Genomic DNA, 20,606 nt, shown 5'->3' on the forward strand with positions numbered 1-20,606 from the left:
CTCCAGAGCCTGCGAGTTGGGGGCTAGAGCGGCCAGGCCTCTGGGCCGGGTCGAGCCCGGGCCGCCGACGGCTGCGTCACGCGAGGGGGCGGTGCTGCCACGGGCGGAGGCCGGAGCCGGAAGCGGAAGAGGCGCTCGGAGTGGGGAGTGGGGCCTAGCCGCAGCCGGAGCCTGGGAGACGGTGAGTATGGGCCCGAGCCCGCGGCCGGGCGGCTTGGGTGAGTCGGTGGGGACGGGCAAGCTGGTACGGGCACCTCGGCTCCCGGTCGGGTCTCGGCTTGTACCCTTTTCCCTTTTCGGCCCACGTCAGGCCGCGGGTCCCGACCTCTCACCCCTGACCCGCCGCTTCTCTCCCGGAGGGCGGTCACTGTAGACCCCTTTTCTGGATCCCGCGGTGTTGGAGGCGGAGCCCAGGCGGCCTCCGAGGCGACTGGGAGCATCCCCATCGGGCCCCGCGGGCTGGATTCGCGTCCGACATAAGCTAACCTGGAAAGGCTTTCCCTGCCCCGGGCTCGTGGCTTAGCCCGCAGACCTCCGCCGCGAGCCGCCTGGAGTTTGATTCTGGCTCAGGCTGGCCTTCCCTCTGGTCGCCGGGTCTTCCCTTGGCGGTTACGGGGAACGGGGCTCTGAGGTCCCCGGGATCCGGGCGGAAGGAAGGGACTCGAGTGAGGGCCTCCGGCCCCCTCGGTGTTTTGTTATGATGGAACCGCTCCATCCCGGAGAGTGGGTCAGACCAAGCCGGGAGTACAAGTGTCCAGGCTGCTCCTCGGTCCGGCCGGGAGCTTCTATGCTTTAGTTCCGGGTGCGGGTGCCCTGATGCTTGGGTGGGAATTGCTTGAGTCTGGCCCCCGTCAAGGCGGAGTTGGCGGCCTTCCAGCTTCCCTCCTCCGTGCCCTTGAAAAGGAGGAGCGTTTTGCCCGGTGGCAGCCGCAGCTTGCGAGGTGGCAGGTTTGAGGTTGCAGTGGTGGGGCACTGCCAGCCAAAAATAACCATGGGTCGCTGGGGTGGCAGGAATCCGGGAGGGCAGCCGCTGACCTGGCTGGCTGTTCTTCTTGTCCAGCCCGGTTCTCTAGCCAGGAACAGCAAATGAGAAGCCAGCCAGGCCTGTGCTCAGAGAAAAGCTGGCATCCTTAGCTTGGTTTCATTGGTCACCATTGCCTTTTTTCCATTGTGCAGAGCCTCCCAATGCATAATTGTGGTGCTTAAGTTTTAAAAAGCCTCTCTACTGAGGTCTCAAGAAATCGGAGGGAATTTATGAGAAATGGGCCCAAGAGCCCTGGCTGGGATGACGTGGGACACCTGATAGTTCCTATATTTCACCTGCCCGGGCTGAGTTGCAAGGGAGGTGATCTCCATTGCTACCCTATACGTTGTACTTTATGGCCGTCATACTTGGCCTTCTTTGCCTGTCTGGGAGGTCTTATCTTCGTTTTCCAGGCATTGGAACCGAGCTCAAAAGTGACTCGTATAAATAAGGCCACAGGGCCAGTAAGTGGCAGCACTGGGATTGAGTTCAGGGTTTTCTGCCAAAACTTCCTACCGGCTCCCATGGAAAGGATTATAAATTGTGCCATTCATCATAACGCTGAGTGTTACCCGGAACCTTCTCAGACTGTCTTACTTCTTGAGGCCCAAACCTGTGCTAGGCTTTTGACTTTATATGGCAGATATACTTAATTCTTACAGAACCTGCAAGAGATTATTGTTTCCTTCTTTCAAGAGGAGGCCGAAGCTCAGAGTAGTGTAATAACTTGCCCAAAGGCAAACAGTGGCAGTGGTAGTGGCATGGATTAGGTTGACATTGGACTCTGAAGCTGTGACTTTCCACCCAAGTAGACATACGGTCATAAAAATTTTCTAGGTCCCAGAAGGAAAACGTTGCCTGGTGTATATTAGACCACATTACCACATCCTCCAGATAGGTCTTTGTCTGCCTGATGAGGATGGGCAGGACCACACTTGCCTTGTGGGGAAGATATGTGCCCTGGCCAGTAGGATGTCTTTTGGGTCAATTAGTGAGACATGAAATACTGCTTTCAGGACACAGGTTGAGCACTTGCCTTAAGGTAATTGGGGAAAAAATGAAAACAGAAACATTATTCAGACTACTGGGAAAATAACAAATCTACCGATTTTGTGTAGTGTTTATCTTCAAGGATTTCTGGGTGGCCCAGATTTTTCAGATGGAGGTGTACTAGTGGGGAGATAGAAGGCAGTGCCTTTAAGTTCTCCAGAGGCCCCCAGAGGTTTAGATGAATTGGCCTCCCTGTCCTGCACATACACAAGTAGCTGTTTCAGTTTTGGATTATGCTGGTGAGATGAAGCAACCTTGATGGATTTGTTTAAAAGATACTTGGCCAGGCAAGCCTAGAACTGTGCAAGACTAGAGGTTGGGTGTGAGCAGTTGCCGGCTTGGGAAGCAAACAAGCAGTGTGGGCTCTTGCCTGGCCATCTGGTGGAGAAAATGTGAAGGGGCAGGATATGTGTGAAAAGGGTACCAGCCTCATGTAGCCATCTTCCTCAACTGGTTGCTGATCCAGCTTGGGAGTCTCCTCTGTTGATATCAGTCCTCAGTAGCTAGGGATAGTGAATGGGAAGCCTGCTTCTGCTTCCAAGTGTAGACCTGCAGCCACCTCTTGGCATCTAACCAGCAGCACAGGAAACAGTGCTGTTAGGGGAGCTAGGCGGGATGGCAGTGATAGTGTTGGTTTAAGGTGGAGCATCTGGCATAGGTCTGAGTTGGTCTGAGGGCCACTAAAATGTGCCTCAGGCAAGCAGCTTAGATTCTCCGAGGAGCGTGGCATCTTCTGGGCTGAGACTGGATGGGCCAACAAGGGCTGGGCAGGTCCTCTGGGCCTATATTCACTTGGCTAGACCCTGGTAGAGGTAGGGAATATTGATGAGATACTGTGTCTTTGCTCAAGAGTCAGTGTTCTCTTTTCTACTGTGACTCGTCACTGACTTAAGAGTTTTCAACTTCTTTGAGTTGAATCCAGTTCAGTGCCTTAGCCGGGCAGCTTTCAGTTTCTGAAACCAGTACATTGGCTCCATGCCACCAGTTCTTTAGCTCCAGACTCCTGGTATATTTAGATATAGTAGGAAGAAATTGAGCAAAGAAGCTCTTTCCCCCTGCCCTTGGAATCTCTGTGGCAGTGCTCAGCATCCCTCTAAGAGCTCTACTTCTGTATCTGGACCCTGCTCACCCGGCTCAAATGTTTAGGCCCCTAGGCCGTGCTGGGGAGGCACCTGTTTGTTTACTCACTGGCAAAGGAAGAGTCACCCATTGTATGCTGTTCTGTCACTGTGACCTCAGAGTTCTTTACTTCATAAACTCCTGGGGCGGGGGAGGGCTGCCCTTAAATAGAACAATGGGCCTCTTCTTCAGGAACACCTGCCTGCACCAGGCAGCCCTGTGACTGGAAGCAGTGAGCTGTGTGCTGAGCAGGGCTTTCTCTTTCTTGTGGCCTAGATGCATCACTGTAAGCGATACCGTTCCCCAGAGCCAGACCCATACCTGAGCTACCGCTGGAAGAGGAGGCGGTCTTACAGTCGGGAGCATGAAGGTAGACTACGATACCCATCCCGAAGGGAGCCTCCCCCAAGGAGATCACGGTCCAGAAGGTGAGTGGGAGCTGGGTTGGAGGAAGTTCTTCTTTCTTCAGCTAGATGAGCAGATGGCCCAGAGACTCTGGTGGCCTTAAGTTCCTTTAGGTGACTGCCTCTGCCCAGATGCCCATGGACCCTGTCACGATCTCTGGGCTGCTTGCATATCCTTATTTGTGTTTCCTGGCTTCAGTAGAAGCCACTTTCCTTGTCCTGTCTTTGTCACAAAATGATCCTCCTTCTTCTGTATTTTCTAGGCCACCCAACTGTGAGCCTTCCTCAGTGGGAAGTAGAACATTGTCCTAGCCTTAGAAAGACTGCTCCTGAGTCCTATCTGAGTCCCCAGACCAAAGTAATAGTTGTACCAGACTAGTCAACTCTGTCACTGTTGGAGGCCCTTCCCTGTGCTCGCTTGCTATTTCTGCTTCTTCCTCCTGTGGCACTGGAAGGACACTGTTATTACCCAAGGCTCTGAGAGTAAGCTTGGTACCTTTGCTCCTTCTCCCTGCTCAGTTCCTTCAGCATGGATGCTTCAGCTCTGACACTTTCCTTGAGAGTCTTTGCAGGGGCCTTGCAAAGAAAAGCCTCTTGCCTGCTGGCAGGAACCCAGCTGGTAGGGCCCTTCTTGACTCATGTCCCCACCCCCTCTTGGCAGCCATGACCGCCTACCCTACCAGCGGAGATACCGCGAGCACCGTGACAGCGATACATACCGGTGTGAGGAGCGGAGCCCATCCTTTGGAGAGGACTGCTATGGGTCTTCACGTTCTCGACATCGAAGACGGTCACGAGAGAGGGGGCCATACCGTACCCGCAAGCATGCCCACCACTGTCACAAACGTCGTACCAGGTCTTGTAGCAGCGCCTCCTCGGTGAGTGGTGGCCAGAGTGTGCTAACAGGGGCCTAAAGGCCTCATCTCTTTCTAGCCTTCTCTCAGGCTGGCTGGTCTGGGTGAGTACTGGCAGCCCTGTGCATACACACCATTGTGTGTGCACATATGTGTGTGCGTGTGCGTGTTTGGTACAGGGCTGAGCAAGGATGTTATGCCCTCCATCTTCTGGCCCCTTGCCAGTGGTAACTGTAGGGGCTCTGGCTCCGGCGCTGGCTGGTTTCCAGCCTGTCTGTGTCTACCCACTGTTCCAGATCTAGGCTACATGGTACACATGTCTGGTACACACTCCTCAGGAATTGTACTAAGATTGATGGTTTGGAGTTATACGGCCTGGTCTTTTTCATATCAGGTCTTGTCCCCTTCCAAACTTCCCCCCAACTCCCCACACTTAGCTAAGTACTTTGAGTGCGGACTTAACCACCTCTGCCGCCTTACCTCACAGCCCCCCTCTCCCAGAGTACTAGAGTCTCCATCACCCAATGAAAAAGGGACACTTTACCAGTCAGATTTTTTTTTTTTTTTAACTTTTTAAATGCTGGGAGTCCAACCGAGAGCCAACACATACTAGGCAAGTGCTCCACCACTGATGTATGTCACACCCTGGTTCCCACACTTCCTCTTTGTTTTTTGAAAATCTTGTTAAGTATCTAGGTTGGCCTAAAACTCCTGATCCTTTTGCCTCTATTTATTTCCTGAGTTTCTAGCCCTTTCTTTTTTTGATACGGATCTTGAATTTCTGTGTTGAGCCGTCTAAGCTGCTGGTCTGTAAGCGTATATCACTTTGCCCTGACAGTCAGTTCTCTTCTGCCTTGTTCCTTGATAGGTGAGGCACTTGTGATGAGGAGAGGCAGCCATTTGTGTGCTGGGGCACCTAGGCCTCACCTTGTTGCTGACCCCTTAAAAACAGAGGTTGGCCAGCATTCTAGGGTGGTGGGTTGAACAGACCAAGAGTCCACACTGTACTCAATCCCATGGAAAAGAAAAGTCACATGTGTGTTTCTGAGGTTATGTGCTGTCTTCTCTTCTCCCCATCTCTTCTCCCCATGCTGTCCTCCTGCTGGCCAAGAGGCCTCTGAATAGTAGTGGTGGGTTCAGTGGAGGTATCTTCTTTGCCCAGTCTCTGTGACTTGAGTGGCATGGGTTGAAGGTTGACTCTTGTAAGTGAATCCAGCATGGCCTGTGGCCTCACACAGTGCCACACGCTGCCACTGGATGGCAGTGTAAGTCTGTTGCTCTGCTTATTTAGGGTGCCCTCTGTTGTTGTGGGACGGGTCTGGCTTATGAGTTGCACAAGTCCTAAGGCCAGGCCAGGAGCTGGCTTGGGGCCTGAAGGTCGGCTGTCCTGGAGGATCTCAGCCAGGCTCATTTCCTGCTGGAGGCTGGTGGCAGGAGGACTGCTGGCAGAAGGCTGTTTCTGGTAGTTGCTTAAAAGTCTGGCCAAGGATGTCATGTGGGAGCAGGTGGTAGCTTGGTTTTACGTGGCAGCTGTTGAACATGTTGTGAGGCTGTGTGGGCGAACAGAGGCAGGCAAGGACAGGCTGAGCATGCTGCTGCTGCAGAAGCCAGGATAGCCCTCAGATCAGTCCTGAAGGTTGGACCCAGGTTGGGCCAGCTGCCTTTTTGCGCCGTCCACTCTCCCTGCGTCTTCAGCTCTGGCCAAAGTCATGGGAGGGTCAGGGCGGGGGAGACTCAGAAGAGGAGGGAGTCAGGGCTGTGGCTGTCCTTGGGGCCTGGCCCCTCTGTGTCAGAGGCTGGACATCTTTCTGAGCATTGTGGCACTCTTCTTAGAGATAATGTCCGAGTTTTCTTACATACCTGTAGCTGTTTTTGCTTTTCTGTTTTGAAGTCAGTTTGTGTCTTGACGTGTCCCTTGCAATATCCCTATCGTTATATATGCTGTGTGCCTTATGAAATGCTGGGATCTGGAAAATCCAACCAACCAACCCACCGGCTCCTCACCGTCTCCACCTCTGCCTTTGACTGACACCTCAATCTGTCAATCGGAACCGCCTACCATGCGATTGGTCGGATGGCGTTTCGGGGGGCGGTGCATGCAGAGAAGCCAACAGAGCAGTAAGCGCAGCAGCCGGAGTGTGGAAGATGACAAGGAGGGTCACCTGGTGTGCCGGATCGGCGATTGGCTCCAAGAGCGATGTACAGCCACCTTTCGTAAAACTTTACCTCTCTACTTTCTACCCCCCTTGTTAGATGAGACCTCTCCTGCGTGGAGGGGCCCTAGTGCGCGTGGCGCCTTAGTGGGGCCACCAGTAATTGCCTGAATGACACAGACACTAGCAACTTCTGTTTTTAAGAGTGTAGCAGTGAGCAAGAACCTTTGTTGTTTTTGAGGATTTGAATGCTGTGAACTTGCAGGAGCTGCCAGACTCCCGCCCTCCAGACTCTGATGCCCAGCTTCTTCTCTCTCACAGATGAGATCGTGGGGAACCTGGGTGAAGGAACCTTTGGCAAGGTGGTGGAGTGCTTGGACCATGCCAGGTGAGCATGCAGGGGCGGCATAGCCAGCTCTGGGTGTGAGCATGCTTGGAAGAGCTAGTTTGATTCTCCTCAGGGTGTAGCTCTTTTTGGGGGGGTAGCACCAGTGCTGATGTATGTGCTGGGCTTTACTAATCTCATGAAGTAAGGGAGAAATTCATGAGATTTGACAGGCATGTGACATCGCTGCCCAAGAACTTCTGATTAATAGGTGCCTCTGCCCTTTATGAGCTGTGGCATTGATAACCAGGCAGAGCCAAGGCCTGGCTTCTGTGGTGTGGCCTGGAACTGCATCCCATGAGCTTTTAGAGATTTTTGGTCAGGCTGCATCTCTTTTTTTCTGATTTCTTGGGCAGAGAAAAGGACAGCTATAAAAGGATCTGGGAACCTATAAGGAATTCAAAGGGAGTCAATACAGGGCCAGTGGAGGTATAATTCAGTTCTTCCAACAGCCCTGGAATGAGTTATACCTGTGTTGTGTCGGGGTGGGAGGGGTACACCTTGTTTCAGAAGTCTAAAGTAGTGGGCTCGCCTCCCTCTCTGTCAGAAGGATGAGAGTGCTGCCGGCCTGGCCTCATGCTGCCTTTGCTCCTGCCATGTCTGCCTGAGAGGTCCCAGGGCCAGATGAGAGACATGAAACTCTGGCCTTCACATCTAGCATCTGCTGCCCACCCTAGTGGGACAGGGGCCTTTTTGGTTTTTTGAGACTGAGTTCCTCTAACTTTGGAGCCTGTCCTGGAACTAGCTCTTGTAGACCAGGCTGGCCTCAAACTCACAGAGATCCACCTGCCTCTGCCTCCCAAGTGCTGGGATTAAAGGCGTGCGCCACCACTGCCCGGCTTGTGACTAGGGTCTTGACTAGTTCATGTTGACTTGGTCCAGATTACAGAGGCAGTGCCTGTCTGTGTCATTCTACTGAGACCAAATCACTCCCTCCAGTCCTAGCGGTGAACACGTATCCCCTCATCATCTGCAAGACTAGAATTCTTGCTTTCTTCCCTGTAGCCGTAGGTGTGAGGCAGCCCTCTGGGAACCAGTTGTTCCTGCCTTACTAACCTCTAATTGCTTTAGTACATTAGCTAAAGAGTGCTGGTGCTCTCATGTGAGCCATGCCAGCCACTGCTTCAGAGATGAAGCATTAATATCCTCTGTGGTGTCCCAAGTTAGACCTCAGTCTTTGATGACGAGCTGGGCTGTTGATGGTTCTCCCACATTAAGTGGGCTTCTTAGAAAGGACCATTAAACCCAAAGTCAGCTGTGAGATGAAGTGCTAATGTGACCGAGAAGCTTTCCTCTGCTCCCAGTTTCCATTCAAATGCTTGTTCATCCACCATGACCCCCAAGAATGAGTGTAGGAACATGTACTCACTGTCTTGTGACCAGATGTAGACATAACCGATCCAAGAACTGTGATACAGAAAGACAGCTACCAATGTATGGACTGTTCTTTGAAGCTGGGGGTGGGATATAAGCCTCTGAAGTCACTAAAGGACAGACATAAGGTCTTGGGAACCTTTAAAGAATTCAAAGGGAGTCAATGCAGGGCCAGTGGAGGTAGAATTCAGCTCTGCCAACAGCCTTGACAGACCATTGTGTGGGTGTATGGCAGGGGGCAACTTGTTTCAGAAGTCTGAAGTAGTGGCCTCTCTTCAGCCTGCACTGCCCATGAAACCAGAAAAATGGATGAGGGCTAGCAGAGCAGGGAATTCTGAAGTTGTCTTTGCCTGTGGGTCTATGAACCTATTCACAGCATCAGTGCCATCCCTTGAAGCACCAGAGGGTATACCCTGCTGGGCCAGGGCCACCTCATCTTAGGTCTCCACTGGCACCTGAATACTAGCTCTCATTGACAAGTCTTGGCAACCCAGTTTGGCATGTTTCCTTGTCCGGTCACATCCTACAAATGGCCTGCTAGGGTGGGGTAGAGCAACAACAGTGGAACTCTCATGGGACACTGAGAAACTTCCTGGCCCTCTGTAGCTGGTGGGAAATGCTGATACAGTTAGTTAGTTGGGGGAAGGACCTGGATTAGAGTGTAGTGTAGGGAGTGGCCCAGGCTTCCAGTGAAGAAGTGGGGCCTACAGGAGGGTAGGTTATCAGATAAGCTTCCAGAGACTGGGGTTAGTCAGGATTGGCCTCAACTCTTCTGCCTAGATTCTCCCTGGGGAGCTAGAAGTTTCTCAGATCATAAAGGTATACGTCAGCATGGAAACCAAGAGAGTTCATACAGATGCCAGGGGGTCTTGTATGGTGAGCAGAGGTCTGGTGTTGCTTTAACAGGTTGTACCTCAAGTATAAACACTGCCTCAGAATCTGGATTATGTAGTGGTATTGAGTTGCTGGGTTTCAGAAAAGGATAGCATGCTGGGCACTTGGCTGATGAGAGCCTTCGTGTCTTTCCTGATCTACAGAGGGAAGTCACAGGTTGCCCTGAAGATCATCCGTAATGTGGGCAAGTACCGGGAGGCTGCTCGTCTAGAAATTAATGTTCTCAAGAAAATCAAGGAGAAGGACAAAGAGAATAAGTTGTGAGTATCTACAAGGAGTGAGAGGGCATCACTCAGTGGGGTAGCATCCTCTAGTTCCAGCTGCCCGAACACCCAGGGATTTCTCAGAGTCTTACAGGAGCTCGGTACTGCTTTCTCAAAACACTCAGTAGGGGAGTGTGACAGGGTTCTTTCTGGAAAGAGCCCTTGGACTTCAGGCTCTATCTAATCTGGCTTTGTGTTCTGAAGTCGTCCTAGCCCTGCATTTATGAGTTAGGGACTTCACAGGTTTGTGACGCTTGTTTGGACACTTACAGAGCTTTTCTTTGGCAGATAGATACCAAGCACTTCACTGTGCTACACTCAGCAGAGGGGATGTACCTGCCCAGGCCCTCAAGAAGCTTAGTAGTACCCGGAGGCCTGTGTTGTACTGGTGTAATTCTATCTCCCCCTCGTAACTGGCAGGGCTGCTTACCATTCCAGCCACGGGTGAGCTAATCCCAAAGTTAAAGTCCCTCCACACAGTAGGGAGTTCATTTCTCACTCAGAGCCCATCTGTGTGATAGTAGATTGAGACACGTGCTCTGTTGCATCGTATCATGGTATGCAAAACAATGTTGAGTCAGGTGAGTCGGAGCTTGAACCCCACCTATCCTTTTTTCCTCTAGCCTGTGTGTCCTGATGTCTGACTGGTTCAACTTCCATGGTCATATGTGCATCGCCTTTGAGCTCCTGGGCAAGAACACCTTTGAGTTCCTGAAGGAGAACAACTTCCAGCCTTACCCCCTACCACATGTCCGGCACATGGCCTACCAGCTCTGCCATGCCCTTAGATGTAAGTGCCCATTGGTGGTTGGAGCATGGAGTACTTTGTTCTCAAAACAAAGTCGCCTAGTGGTCTTGCCACCCTCTTTCCTCTAGCACACTGTTGATGGTTCTGCAAGGTCTCTTAAGCCTAGGGCCCCTGGCTGAAAGGTTCTTCTATCTTCAGATAGGAATCTCAGTGTGAGGCTAGAGGGACCACATATGCCAGGCTCTTCCACAAGTGCTTAGGAAGAAAAGAGAAAGTGCTCTAGAAGTTGCCTAGCTACTGACCTTGCCTTCACCTTCATAGAAGAGGAAAAGGTAGAAAGTGGACTCGACAGGCTCCTGCTACTCAGAGACCTCTGTCACTCACCTGTCCACCAACCTTGAAGAGCAGCTTTGCTGGAACCCAGTGCTCAGTGCACTGTAGGACTTAGGTAGAAAGGCAGCTTGGAAAGTGACAAGGCCTAGAGCTAAGATACGCAGGCCTACCTACCTTACACAGGCCTAAGTACCTTAGGTGATGGGGAAAAGAACCAAGTAAGAGGCAAGGTTCTGCAAAGGTCTAGACTGCCTTGTGAGCATCTTATAGGCCAAATGGGAACATTGAGGTTGAAAAGTAGAAAGTGACAGTGATTGGATGCAGAAGACTTTCCTTCTCCGGGATGGCTTCATAGGCATGCTTTCCAACAGTCACACTTTGGTGCAGTGAGCCATTATATAGCTAGTACTGAGGAGAGGACTCACTAATGTGGCGTCAGTGAGATGGTAAGGCTCTGCCTCTCTAGAGCGTGGTGGAGGGGTTTTCTGATGGAAAGCATTCCTTCCTTCCCTGTCTTCTGGATTATGAAGAGGCCTTACAGAACTGGGCTAGGGTTGTAAGTGAGCAGCTCTGGCCACAAGCTGGTGGGCAAGCCTAGGGTCTCAATCTGTGCTTCTCTCTCCTCTAGTTCTACATGAGAACCAGCTGACCCACACAGACTTGAAGCCAGAGAACATCTTGTTTGTGAATTCTGAGTTTGAAACCCTCTACAATGAGCACAAGGTAGAGCACTGACTGGGTGGGCAAGAGTGTGGCCCTGCTCCAAGGTAGGTTACCTACCTGGGCAGACTGACCTAGCTGGCCTGCCTTGCATTCAGAGCTGCGAGGAGAAGTCAGTGAAGAACACCAGCATCCGAGTGGCAGACTTTGGCAGTGCCACATTTGACCACGAACATCACACCACCATTGTGGCTACCCGTCACTATCGCCCACCTGAGGTGATCCTTGGTGAGTGGTTTCATAGCCTCCAGTATTGTTTACACTGGGCAGTTGTCAGAATGAATGTCTGGATGTGGTGGCACACATCTGTAATCCAAGTTTTTAGAAGGCAGAAAAGATCAGTTTAAACCAGCGTTGGTTACACGAGACCCTGTCTCAAAGTGAGGCATGTGGTAAACAGTACCAATCAATCTGCTGCCCGGACTGGACAATATCCAAGACACCAAGGTAGACTTGGTGTTAGTCAGACACAGCCTTGTTAGTAGGGCTTGGGCAATAGCTATGCCAGCTAGAATGGCAGCTTCCTGGGAATGTAGGGTGTTGAGTCTCACATTTTGCCATCTTGGCTTACAGAGCTGGGCTGGGCACAGCCCTGTGATGTCTGGAGTATTGGCTGTATTCTTTTCGAGTACTACCGTGGCTTTACCCTCTTCCAGGTATAGTACTGGGTTGGTGGGCTGTAGGGCACATGGTCAAGAAGCTGTGTGGTTAAGGAATTGATACTTTCCATTCCATCCCTACCAGTTCATGTGAATCTAGACTCTTAGGGGTTATAGTTGCTCAGGGCAAGGAATCAGTTAAGAGTCTAAAGCAGGTAGGGAGGATTTCATCCAGGAAAAGACTGGGTACAAACAGATTCTGTCTGGGCAAGAACTTATCATAGCAATCCTGTGGCATGAAGAACCAACCTGGTGTGCAATCAGCCAGCCAGGTCCACCTATGGGACTGAAAAACATGAGTCCAGCCCTGGTTCTATCTAGGCCTGTGGGATGCCACCAGGTTGAGACAGTTTTCCTCTCCTGGAGTGGGGAGCTTTTGGCCTGTCTTTTCTCACCCTTTACTCTTCCAAAATGGGCAGAAGTTGGACTTAATTCTTACTTGTTCTATCCCTGATCTTCTGCAGACTCATGAAAACAGAGAACACTTGGTTATGATGGAGAAGATCCTAGGGCCCATCCCATCACACATGATCCACCGTACCAGGTAAGAAGTCTCCATGGCTCTGGGTCAGCTGGGTACCAGAGACACAGCCTTTGTCAAGTATTCCTGTGGTTCTCCCAGCTCCTCATAACCTTTACTGTATGTTCCTCAAACCTGTCTGGTAAAAGCTGTTGCCCCTACCAACCTTTGCAGGGTCAGGCTAACACCTATTTTCTGTCCCTGTTACTACCTGAAGACTGCCAGGAACCACTTTTTCCCCACCTCCCACCTAAGTCCAGACCTGAGGGCTTCTACTCCTTGATTCCTTTTTTTTCCCTTGTCTTTCTAGGAAGCAGAAATATTTCTACAAAGGGGGCCTGGTTTGGGATGAGAACAGCTCTGATGGGCGGTATGTGAAGGAGAACTGCAAACCTTTGAAGGTCAGTTTCTGGCTCCCCCAGCTCAGCTCACTCAAGGAGACCCCAGGTTTTGGGCAAACAAGCAGTAGAGACAGGATGGGCAGCCAACAGCTGCCTGATCATATCAGTTCTTTGTGAGGCAGCACCCAAGACTACTGGGTACTTGCAGTAAGGCTTTTTCTGCAAGCTGCCCGAGGCGCCCTTAGCCTTGCCCCTTTCCACAGGGGGCTGAGAATGTAATGGGGAACATACCAGAAGAGCCAGCTGTCAGACTGCTGCTTCCTGTCCCCTTCTCTTCTCTGAATTTTGGGAAGAACTAGGCAGGACTAAGGCAAGAGGGAGGGAAAACCTAGATGTGGCCAGGAGGACTGTCAACTGTTATTTGGTACCTGGCCAAGTGCATTTTCCAGAGGTGATTTCTACCCATCCATTAGAACTTTGCATGTGGGGTAGAAGCACCAACCCAGCAAGATCTCACCCGGTAGCCTAAGTTCTGAGCATGAAAGGAAAGTTGTTGTTCTGTCCTGGAGGGCAGAAGTAGTCCTCCAAGGAGGCATAGCTACCTCCTTGACCCATCCCAGCGAGGTATCCCAGAGGCAAGGGGACTGCGTGGCTTCCCACAACCCTGCTATCACACTGAGGCACCTTGTGTCCTTGAGCAGAGTTACATGCTCCAGGACTCCCTGGAGCATGTACAGCTGTTTGACCTGATGAGGAGGATGTTAGAATTCGACCCTGCTCAGCGCATCACACTGGCAGAAGCCTTGCTGCATCCCTTCTTTGCTGGCTTGACCCCCGAGGAGCGGTCCTTCCACAGCAGCCGTAACCCCAGCAGATGACAAGTGCAGGCCAGCATACGAAGAGTTGGAGAGCTGGACTGGGCTCCTGGCCCCTTTTCTCCAGCCTCTCCCACTGGCCTCGGAGCCAGGGCCACCGATGAACAGTGCAATGTGAAGGAAGGCAAGGAGCCTGCAAGGGACAGGGGGATGTGGTGCCCAGCTGCCAGAAAGCACAGATTGGACCCAAGCTATTTATATGTTGTAAAGTTATAATAAAGTGTTTCTTACTGTTTGTAACCCCCTGGTACCAGTGTGTCCATCTCCAGGCTCCTTGCCTTCTCCCTTCTCTGACTGACTTATTAATAAAGTCTTTCTTAGCAGCTCAGCTTGTGGAAAGCTAAGTGTGGGTTGGGCCAGACACAGAAAGGCAAGCCAATGAGTAAGCTGGAACATCTTCTAGGGCAGCAGTTCTCAACCTTGGGGCTCAACAACTCTTTCACACAAGTCACCTAAGGCCATCAGGAAACACAGATATTTCCATTATGATTCACCAATAGCAAACTTATGAAGTAGTAACTAAAATAATTTTATGGTTGGGGCTCATCGATATGAGGAACCCCATATTAAAGGGTTAACATTTGAAAGGTTGAGAGCCATTGCTCTAGAGTTTTAAGTAGAGCACTTTTGGCAGCAGGATGGCAATGAGGCGGCAGACTTGCCAGACCTAGAAGGCTCTTGCATCTTTCTGTCCCAAGGGTAGACATAGCACACTATAGCTAGCCTGTACATGCCCAGCAATCACGGTGATCAGGGTAGGCTCCTAAGAATTTGGGGAAGCAGCACTTCACACTCTACAAAGCAGTTGAGACAGCACAGAACTCACTTTATTGTAGTGCTGGCTTTGAGTTTCCCAAGAGCTGCATGAGTTACTGAAAGATATGACCACTTGTCTGAAACCAGCCATTGGGCAGGGACTTCCAAAAAGAGTTTCAGTAACTCAAGTGGGGGTTCAGGCCAAGGGCAGGGAAAAAGAGAGGCTTCTCAAAGTCTTACCACCTCCAGGGTCACCATAACTACCTGATGCTAGCCATCTTCACATACTTTGTATGTGTCTAGTAACCTGGAGTGGCTGCCTGCTGTCCCAACTGTAACCCTGCATTCAGAGAAGAGGCCTAGCTTGAAAGTTACAAAGTCTTTCTTGAAGTGTGCAGCTGAGGCTCCCAGTCCTTTCCTGCCACTGGAAATAACTTGAGAGAAAAGATGGAGGGAAAGGAAAGGCTATTCTCATCTGTTGGGGCCAAGTTCCTACAAAAAAAGAGATAGCCTGAAATCTACAATATCAGGGTAGTAAGCCCATCTGCATGTCTGCCTATGCCCACCAGTGATGGGCACAACAGAAAGAACCATGGAGGGGGAGAGCTTCAAAATACAAGTCCTTTGTAAAGGTCCCTGCTAAGGCTCCAGGAATGGTCCTATCCTACTAGCCTGTAGGGCCCAAATCCAGGAAGACCCCGAGGATAATGCCCTAGGATCTGAGCAATGTGATGTTCCCATGGCTAACCCCATCAGCAAGGTCATCCTGAACTGGGCTCCTGTTTGGCCATGTTTGAGAAAGACCTCTAGTCCCAAGTCTGCACATAGGGGAGGGCAACTATAAAGGATTAAAGCCCAGACATAAGAGTGAAGCCATGGCATGGGGGGGGGTGGCATTTCCAGAGGCAGGCAGAAGGGGAATCAAGAAATACTATTTATGGGTAAGGAGGAGGTAGGAAGTGATGACGGCCTAGAACTAAAGCACCAAGGAGCCTCCTCTGGCTCAGCACCAAACTCCCCAGGGTTTCCCCAGTACTGAAAAGCTGCATCCTGAACATCTGGCTCCCAACTAGGAGGTGTGGGCACTGTAGCCTGACATGCACAAACCCTCTGTTAAAGATGACAGCAAAGCAGCCAGCCTAGAATCTCATCAGTCATCGTCCCGATACACTCCCCAGGAAAAGTTCCAACATAAAACTGGAACATTCCAGGAGGGTCCAAAGCTTCTAAAAAAACTTGGGTGGCACTGGGGGAAGGCAGAGACAGCACTCTCAGGACCTAGGAGATCACAGGTCTGCCTTCTGGATAGCTGCCTGATAGCAGCCTAATCTACATGATTAGAGTAAGGGTGAGCTGGCTGGCTGCAGGGCCAGAGGACGCATGGAAAGGAGAAAGCCTTCTGAAATGAGGTGGGTGAGGCTCCAATAGGCCCTGGCCAACCCCACAAGGTGCCAGCCCATGCCCAGTGGCTGTAAACCTGAAACAGTCTTAGAGCTGCCTATGTCTGTAAACAAAGCCCCACTTGAATGGAGGCATGGTAGGATAGAAAAGATGCCTGGAGCCACTAGTCTGTCCCTGACATGCATGCCAGTGGGAAAGCCTTCCCTGATGAAGGGGAGGTGGCAGGCAAGTTTTAAGTATGTTTGTGTTCTTTCATATAAGAAACCCAAAAGAGAATCTATAAGGTCCACAAAGCTTCACATCCTTAAGGCCTCCTTTGTTGGGTTTGGCGGCAGAAGTGCAGGGGAATATAGGGTCCAGCTGCCAAGAGCCCTCTATGCAGAGTGCAGGGGAATGACAAATTTGCAGCCAAAGGGTGAATGGTAGTTGATGCCAACCTCCTGGAAGACCTGCTGGGGAATGCCAATGTCACACAAATAGACTCGGCCTGCGTGCTCCCCCAGTGGCAGAGGCAGGCCCAGTGCCAGGGACCATTTGGCATCGATGCCCTGTTCCACTTCATGCACCGGAGGGTCTATGCTGAGCACTGGTGCCCGGTTCTGGTTGGCCCAGGCCACAGCTGCCTTGTACCAGGGCTGATCCCGCAGGAAGGCGTTCTCGGGGCAATCCAGGCAGTTGATAACCAGGTCCACAGGGCTAGTAGGGAGATCTGTAGATGGAAAGAATGCAACTGAACATTCCTGGAGCAGACAGCAGGCTGGACCAGGGTTTATGGCTTCATGAGATTTGGTGTTTGAGGTGGCACCAACTCTAATATTAGCCTCTCCAAAGGCCAGCCTACTCAAGAGCATGAGGCCCTCACCACCTCTGCCTTGCAGATAGGGCTTTCTATCTGACTAACTCTGCAGACGCTACAAGTTCAGAGATGCTCTCTGGTCCATTGTCTGTCTAGTTGGCAGTAGGTGTTTATACGCAAAAGGCTGGTCTGTGCATCCCACTCCAGCCAGCCTGCCCTTCTCTGGGAATTCCTTATACAAAGGGATCCTCTACTCAGCCCTAACTTAGTAACAGGGAAAAATGATCTCTGTTCTCCCAGCACTTAAAAAAAAAATGGCTTCTCTGTCAGCCAGTGAGATGGCTCAGTGCTTGGTGAAAGCACTTGCAGTCAAGCCCCATGACCTGAGTTTGCCCCCACCTCAGGACCCACATGGTGGAAGAGAGAACCGACTCCTCTAAGTTTTCCTCTAGACCACACACATGCCACAGCATGTGCACACATACACACAAACTTTAGTAAAATGTAATAGCAATGTTAAAAAAATGCCTCTGCTCTTGATTAGGCTGTAGACCTCTGTAACAGTGTAAGAACAGGAAGTCTCAACATGTATGCAAATCGTGGATTACCTAAGAAATCAACCTGACAGCCTCCTGAAGCATCTGCCGTAGGAAGCTTTTTAGACAGCTAGAAGGAAGACTGGCTGGAACCTGGCACTGCATCAGGAATTGTAATTCATCCTCATACTCAGCCTATAGTTAATAGCATTGCTCAATTAGAGATTCACAGCTTCCCTCCTTAAAACGCACCACTATAAAGTTCCTGTGGGCCATGAATGGCTCGAAAGATTAAGAATGGAACCCTTTGTGTGTACACAGAAGCCTGCGGTTCTGGTCTAGGCTCCTCCTGACTTGCCATGTGGCCTCTAGCAAGGTCATTCCCTCTTGTACCATCTTTCCTCCAGCTCTTACCCTGTTATCTCTTAAGTCTGAGACACTGTTCCTACACCAAAACTGCGCTTTCTAAATATCCCTGGCCTCCACACTGCCAAATCTAATTCTCAGTCTTCCCATGAATTAATTTAGAATTCCTTCCTCCACCTGGCTGTCAGCTACACAGACCACTGCACCTCCCTTTCCCTCCCTGACCGCTCCTGCCCATCTCCGTAACTTCAGAAACAAAGAACTCAGTCCTCTGTCCTTCTTCCCTTTTCCTGGCTATTTTCAGCTTCCATATCCTTCAATACCTGAAACTCCAGGCTGGACCCTTCCTTTTACTACAGAGTCACAAAATTTCCTGCTTGGCAGCATCAGTCCCAACCCCTGAACACTTTACTAACGTCTAACCTGAGGTGTTCTTTCTCTGTCAAGTTCCACTTCTGAGGCAGGGACTCAGGCCAAAACATTTAGAGTATATTCTCATTCTCTCTCTCTCTCTCTCTCTCTGATCTATTATTTTAGTATGAATATGAACCACTTGTGTGGAGGCCAGGAGAAGACTGTTAGATACCCTAGAACTGGAGCTACATAGGGTTTTGGGCTGCCATGTGGACTGAATCTAGGACTAAAGCTGCATCCAGCTCGGTAAATGGATTTAAAAATCATTGCCATGTTTATTCCCGTAACTGGGAAAAGTACTTGTCCCATATATATTTATGTAATGAGTCAGTGGGTATCGGTAGGAAAAGGGTAGGGCCGAGGCTGTTTCCTTTAGGTGAGTTAAAGAGCGAGCCCTTAGAAGCAGAGCACTGCGTGTGCATATGTGCATGCACACACACATGTATTTCCCCCAGATGGAGTCTCACTATGTAGTCCTGGCTGGCCTCAAACTCAAGAACCTCCTGTCCCCATGCCCTGAGTGCTGAGATTTTACGTGTGGGCCACCACCATACTGAACTAAAGCAGAAAATTCCACCCATGTCATGCTTTTCTACTTAGCACCACCAGATGGCACCACCAGACTGTCATGCTACCAAGGAAGCAGAAAACCTTGCCCAATTTTTGGGCACTTTTTTTTTTTTGGTGAACCTAGGTCTTGACACAGAAAGAGCTACCCTCCAATACTAATGCTCACCTCTTAGGCTAGACACTTGTTGACCTTGGGTCTTGCTGAAGAGAGACAGTTCGTTGGTGATAGACTCCAGCATCTTGACAAAGTTGGGCAGGAAGAGGATGACTTGCACATCATGGTTGGCTAGGTGCCTCCCACAACTGATACCCTGAGCCCCCTTCACATGGGGCCCACACAGCAAGGCAACTGTAGGCCTCTGGTGGACATTCTTAGGATTCAACCTAGAACACAAAGTGAAGAAACAGTTTCTGGACACAGACTGGCCCAATCCCTTAAGTCCCCAACACAGAAACAGGTAACTGTTGCTCTCAGGGGCACCCCACTCCCACTCTCCACTGTTGACCAAGTCCTAAGTCCCAGAGAAACCCAAGTCCACTACAAATCTAACAGGCCTGTAGTGTGGCCCTCACTGCTTGTTTTTCCCACTAGGAGTTCACCCAGAACAAGTAACATAAAACCCTGTTTGCCAGAACTATGTTCTGACCCAAGGATGTCTTCATGTGAACCGTTAGATCCAAAACTCCACGTGACAGAATTGCTCCATCTCTCACCCCCAGAACAACAAGGTCAGGTTCCTCATTCTTCCGTGGAGTTGTAAGGCTCTTTCCTGCCTGTGCTCAAACTATGGCCTCTGAGCAAACAGTCCTTTACTTTCCAGACACTGGCAACCTTTTCTTTTAGTTCAGACCAAGGCTCTCAGCTCTGTGGGGATACCCTGACTCATGCTAGTTGTTTTCCCTTTCTTGACCCCTACTGTCCTTGATTATTTGCCAATCCACATCTGCCTTCAGGTGCCAATAATCTGAGGAGGGCAATGCTGTGGATGACTCCTAGTATTTCCGAGGGGGCTGTGTGAGCAAATGGATGAAAAGCACTCCCCAACACAGGCATCTCAACTGAGACCAGGCACCAGGGAAGGACCTGCCTTGCAGAAGGCAGCCACTTGTTTTCCTGCTAGTCAAAGCTGCCATGCCACTGGCTCAGATCAGCCCCGGAGGGGCCCATATCAAAGGCAGAAGGTAGAGGAGAGGGAAACTGCAAGACTTAGGGGTGGAGCAGTGCCAATCCCATCCCCCACAGGGAGGAAGAGGATAGGTATCATCAAGACAAACTTCCCTTCCCAAAGGCTCTTGGGAGAACTTAGTATCATCATCTCCACAGACACCAAGTTAGTCACTACCCCATTATCTCTGCCTCTAGAGCAGTGGTTCTCAACACGTGGGCCATGACCCCTTTGAGGGCTACACAACCCCACAACCTTCACAGGGGTCATATATCAGAGATTTACATTACGATTCTTAACAGCAGCAAAATTATAGCTATGAAAAAGCAGTGATAAGACTTGAGCTCTTAAAAAAAAAGAAATAGCAACGAAAATGATTTTATTATGGTCAACATGAGGAACTGTACTGAAGGGCTGCAGCATTAGGAAGACTGAGAACCACTGCTCTAGAGGAAACAGACTACTTCTTCCTTCAGACAGAAACTGCAGGGTGCTGGCACCTGACTCACAGGGGCTGCTTCTCCAATGGGCTTTCCCTCACCCATCATAAGCCTTCACCAAGAAGAAAGTGACAGGTGTCTAGCACCCACAGCACCTCTACAGAGTGGAGATCTGGCGCCCAGTACACCAGCAGTGTTACCTGGGCAGTCCTTCAAGCTCTGAGCCATAATTTGCTCCTCTTAAATCATGGGGCGGTAATATTTCTCTTTAGTGTGAACCTCTGAGCAGCACATAAGATTCTGTTGTGGAAAACAGCACTTGACACACACAGTGCACACAGGTAGAAACAGCGTCTGGCTCCCAAAGGCCTATTGACAACTGCTACAAAGGACACAGATGGGTCTCCTGAAAGCTCAGACTAAGAAAAACACTAGTCACAAAAAG

General features: G+C 50.6%; 2 protein-coding genes across 5 annotated transcripts in view; one reads left to right on the top strand and one right to left on the bottom strand.

Moving 5' to 3' along the window:
* Positions 1-30: 30 nt before the first annotated feature.
* On the top strand, positions 31-14,044 carry Clk3 (CDC like kinase 3). 3 transcript variants are annotated; one of them, XM_041647445.1, is made up of 13 exons: positions 31-181; positions 3,470-3,621; positions 4,259-4,475; positions 6,554-6,650; positions 6,926-6,992; positions 9,401-9,517; positions 10,144-10,310; positions 11,230-11,324; positions 11,420-11,549; positions 11,895-11,977; positions 12,445-12,524; positions 12,811-12,901; positions 13,543-14,044. In XM_041647445.1, exons 2-13 carry the CDS (start codon positions 3,470-3,472, stop codon positions 13,717-13,719), a joined length of 1,473 nt encoding a protein of 490 aa, XP_041503379.1. In that variant the 5' UTR covers positions 31-181; the 3' UTR covers positions 13,720-14,044. The 3 variants fall into 3 exon arrangements, with proteins under 3 accessions (XP_041503379.1, XP_041503378.1, XP_041503377.1); XM_041647444.1 differs by lacking the exon at positions 31-181 and adding an exon at positions 195-218; XM_041647443.1 differs by lacking the exon at positions 31-181 and adding an exon at positions 334-948.
* A 146-nt stretch (positions 14,045-14,190) lies between these two features.
* The window catches only part of Edc3 (enhancer of mRNA decapping 3), a 44,010-nt gene continuing 37,594 nt past the window's right edge, over positions 14,191-20,606 (bottom strand). For both annotated transcript variants that reach the window (XM_041647452.1, XM_041647451.1), the window contains exons 6-7: positions 18,722-18,939; positions 14,191-16,582 (exon numbers count right to left, since the gene is read on the bottom strand). In XM_041647452.1, the coding sequence (XP_041503386.1) occupies positions 16,248-16,582; positions 18,722-18,939 (553 nt within the window). In that variant the 3' untranslated portion in view covers positions 14,191-16,247. The remainder of the gene's footprint in view (positions 16,583-18,721; positions 18,940-20,606) is intronic.

Source organism: Microtus oregoni, unplaced genomic scaffold, assembly GCF_018167655.1.
Source record: "Microtus oregoni isolate MIOR12 unplaced genomic scaffold, Mior012 000179F_ref0000403, whole genome shotgun sequence".
Classification (NCBI taxonomy): Eukaryota; Metazoa; Chordata; class Mammalia; order Rodentia; family Cricetidae; genus Microtus; species Microtus oregoni.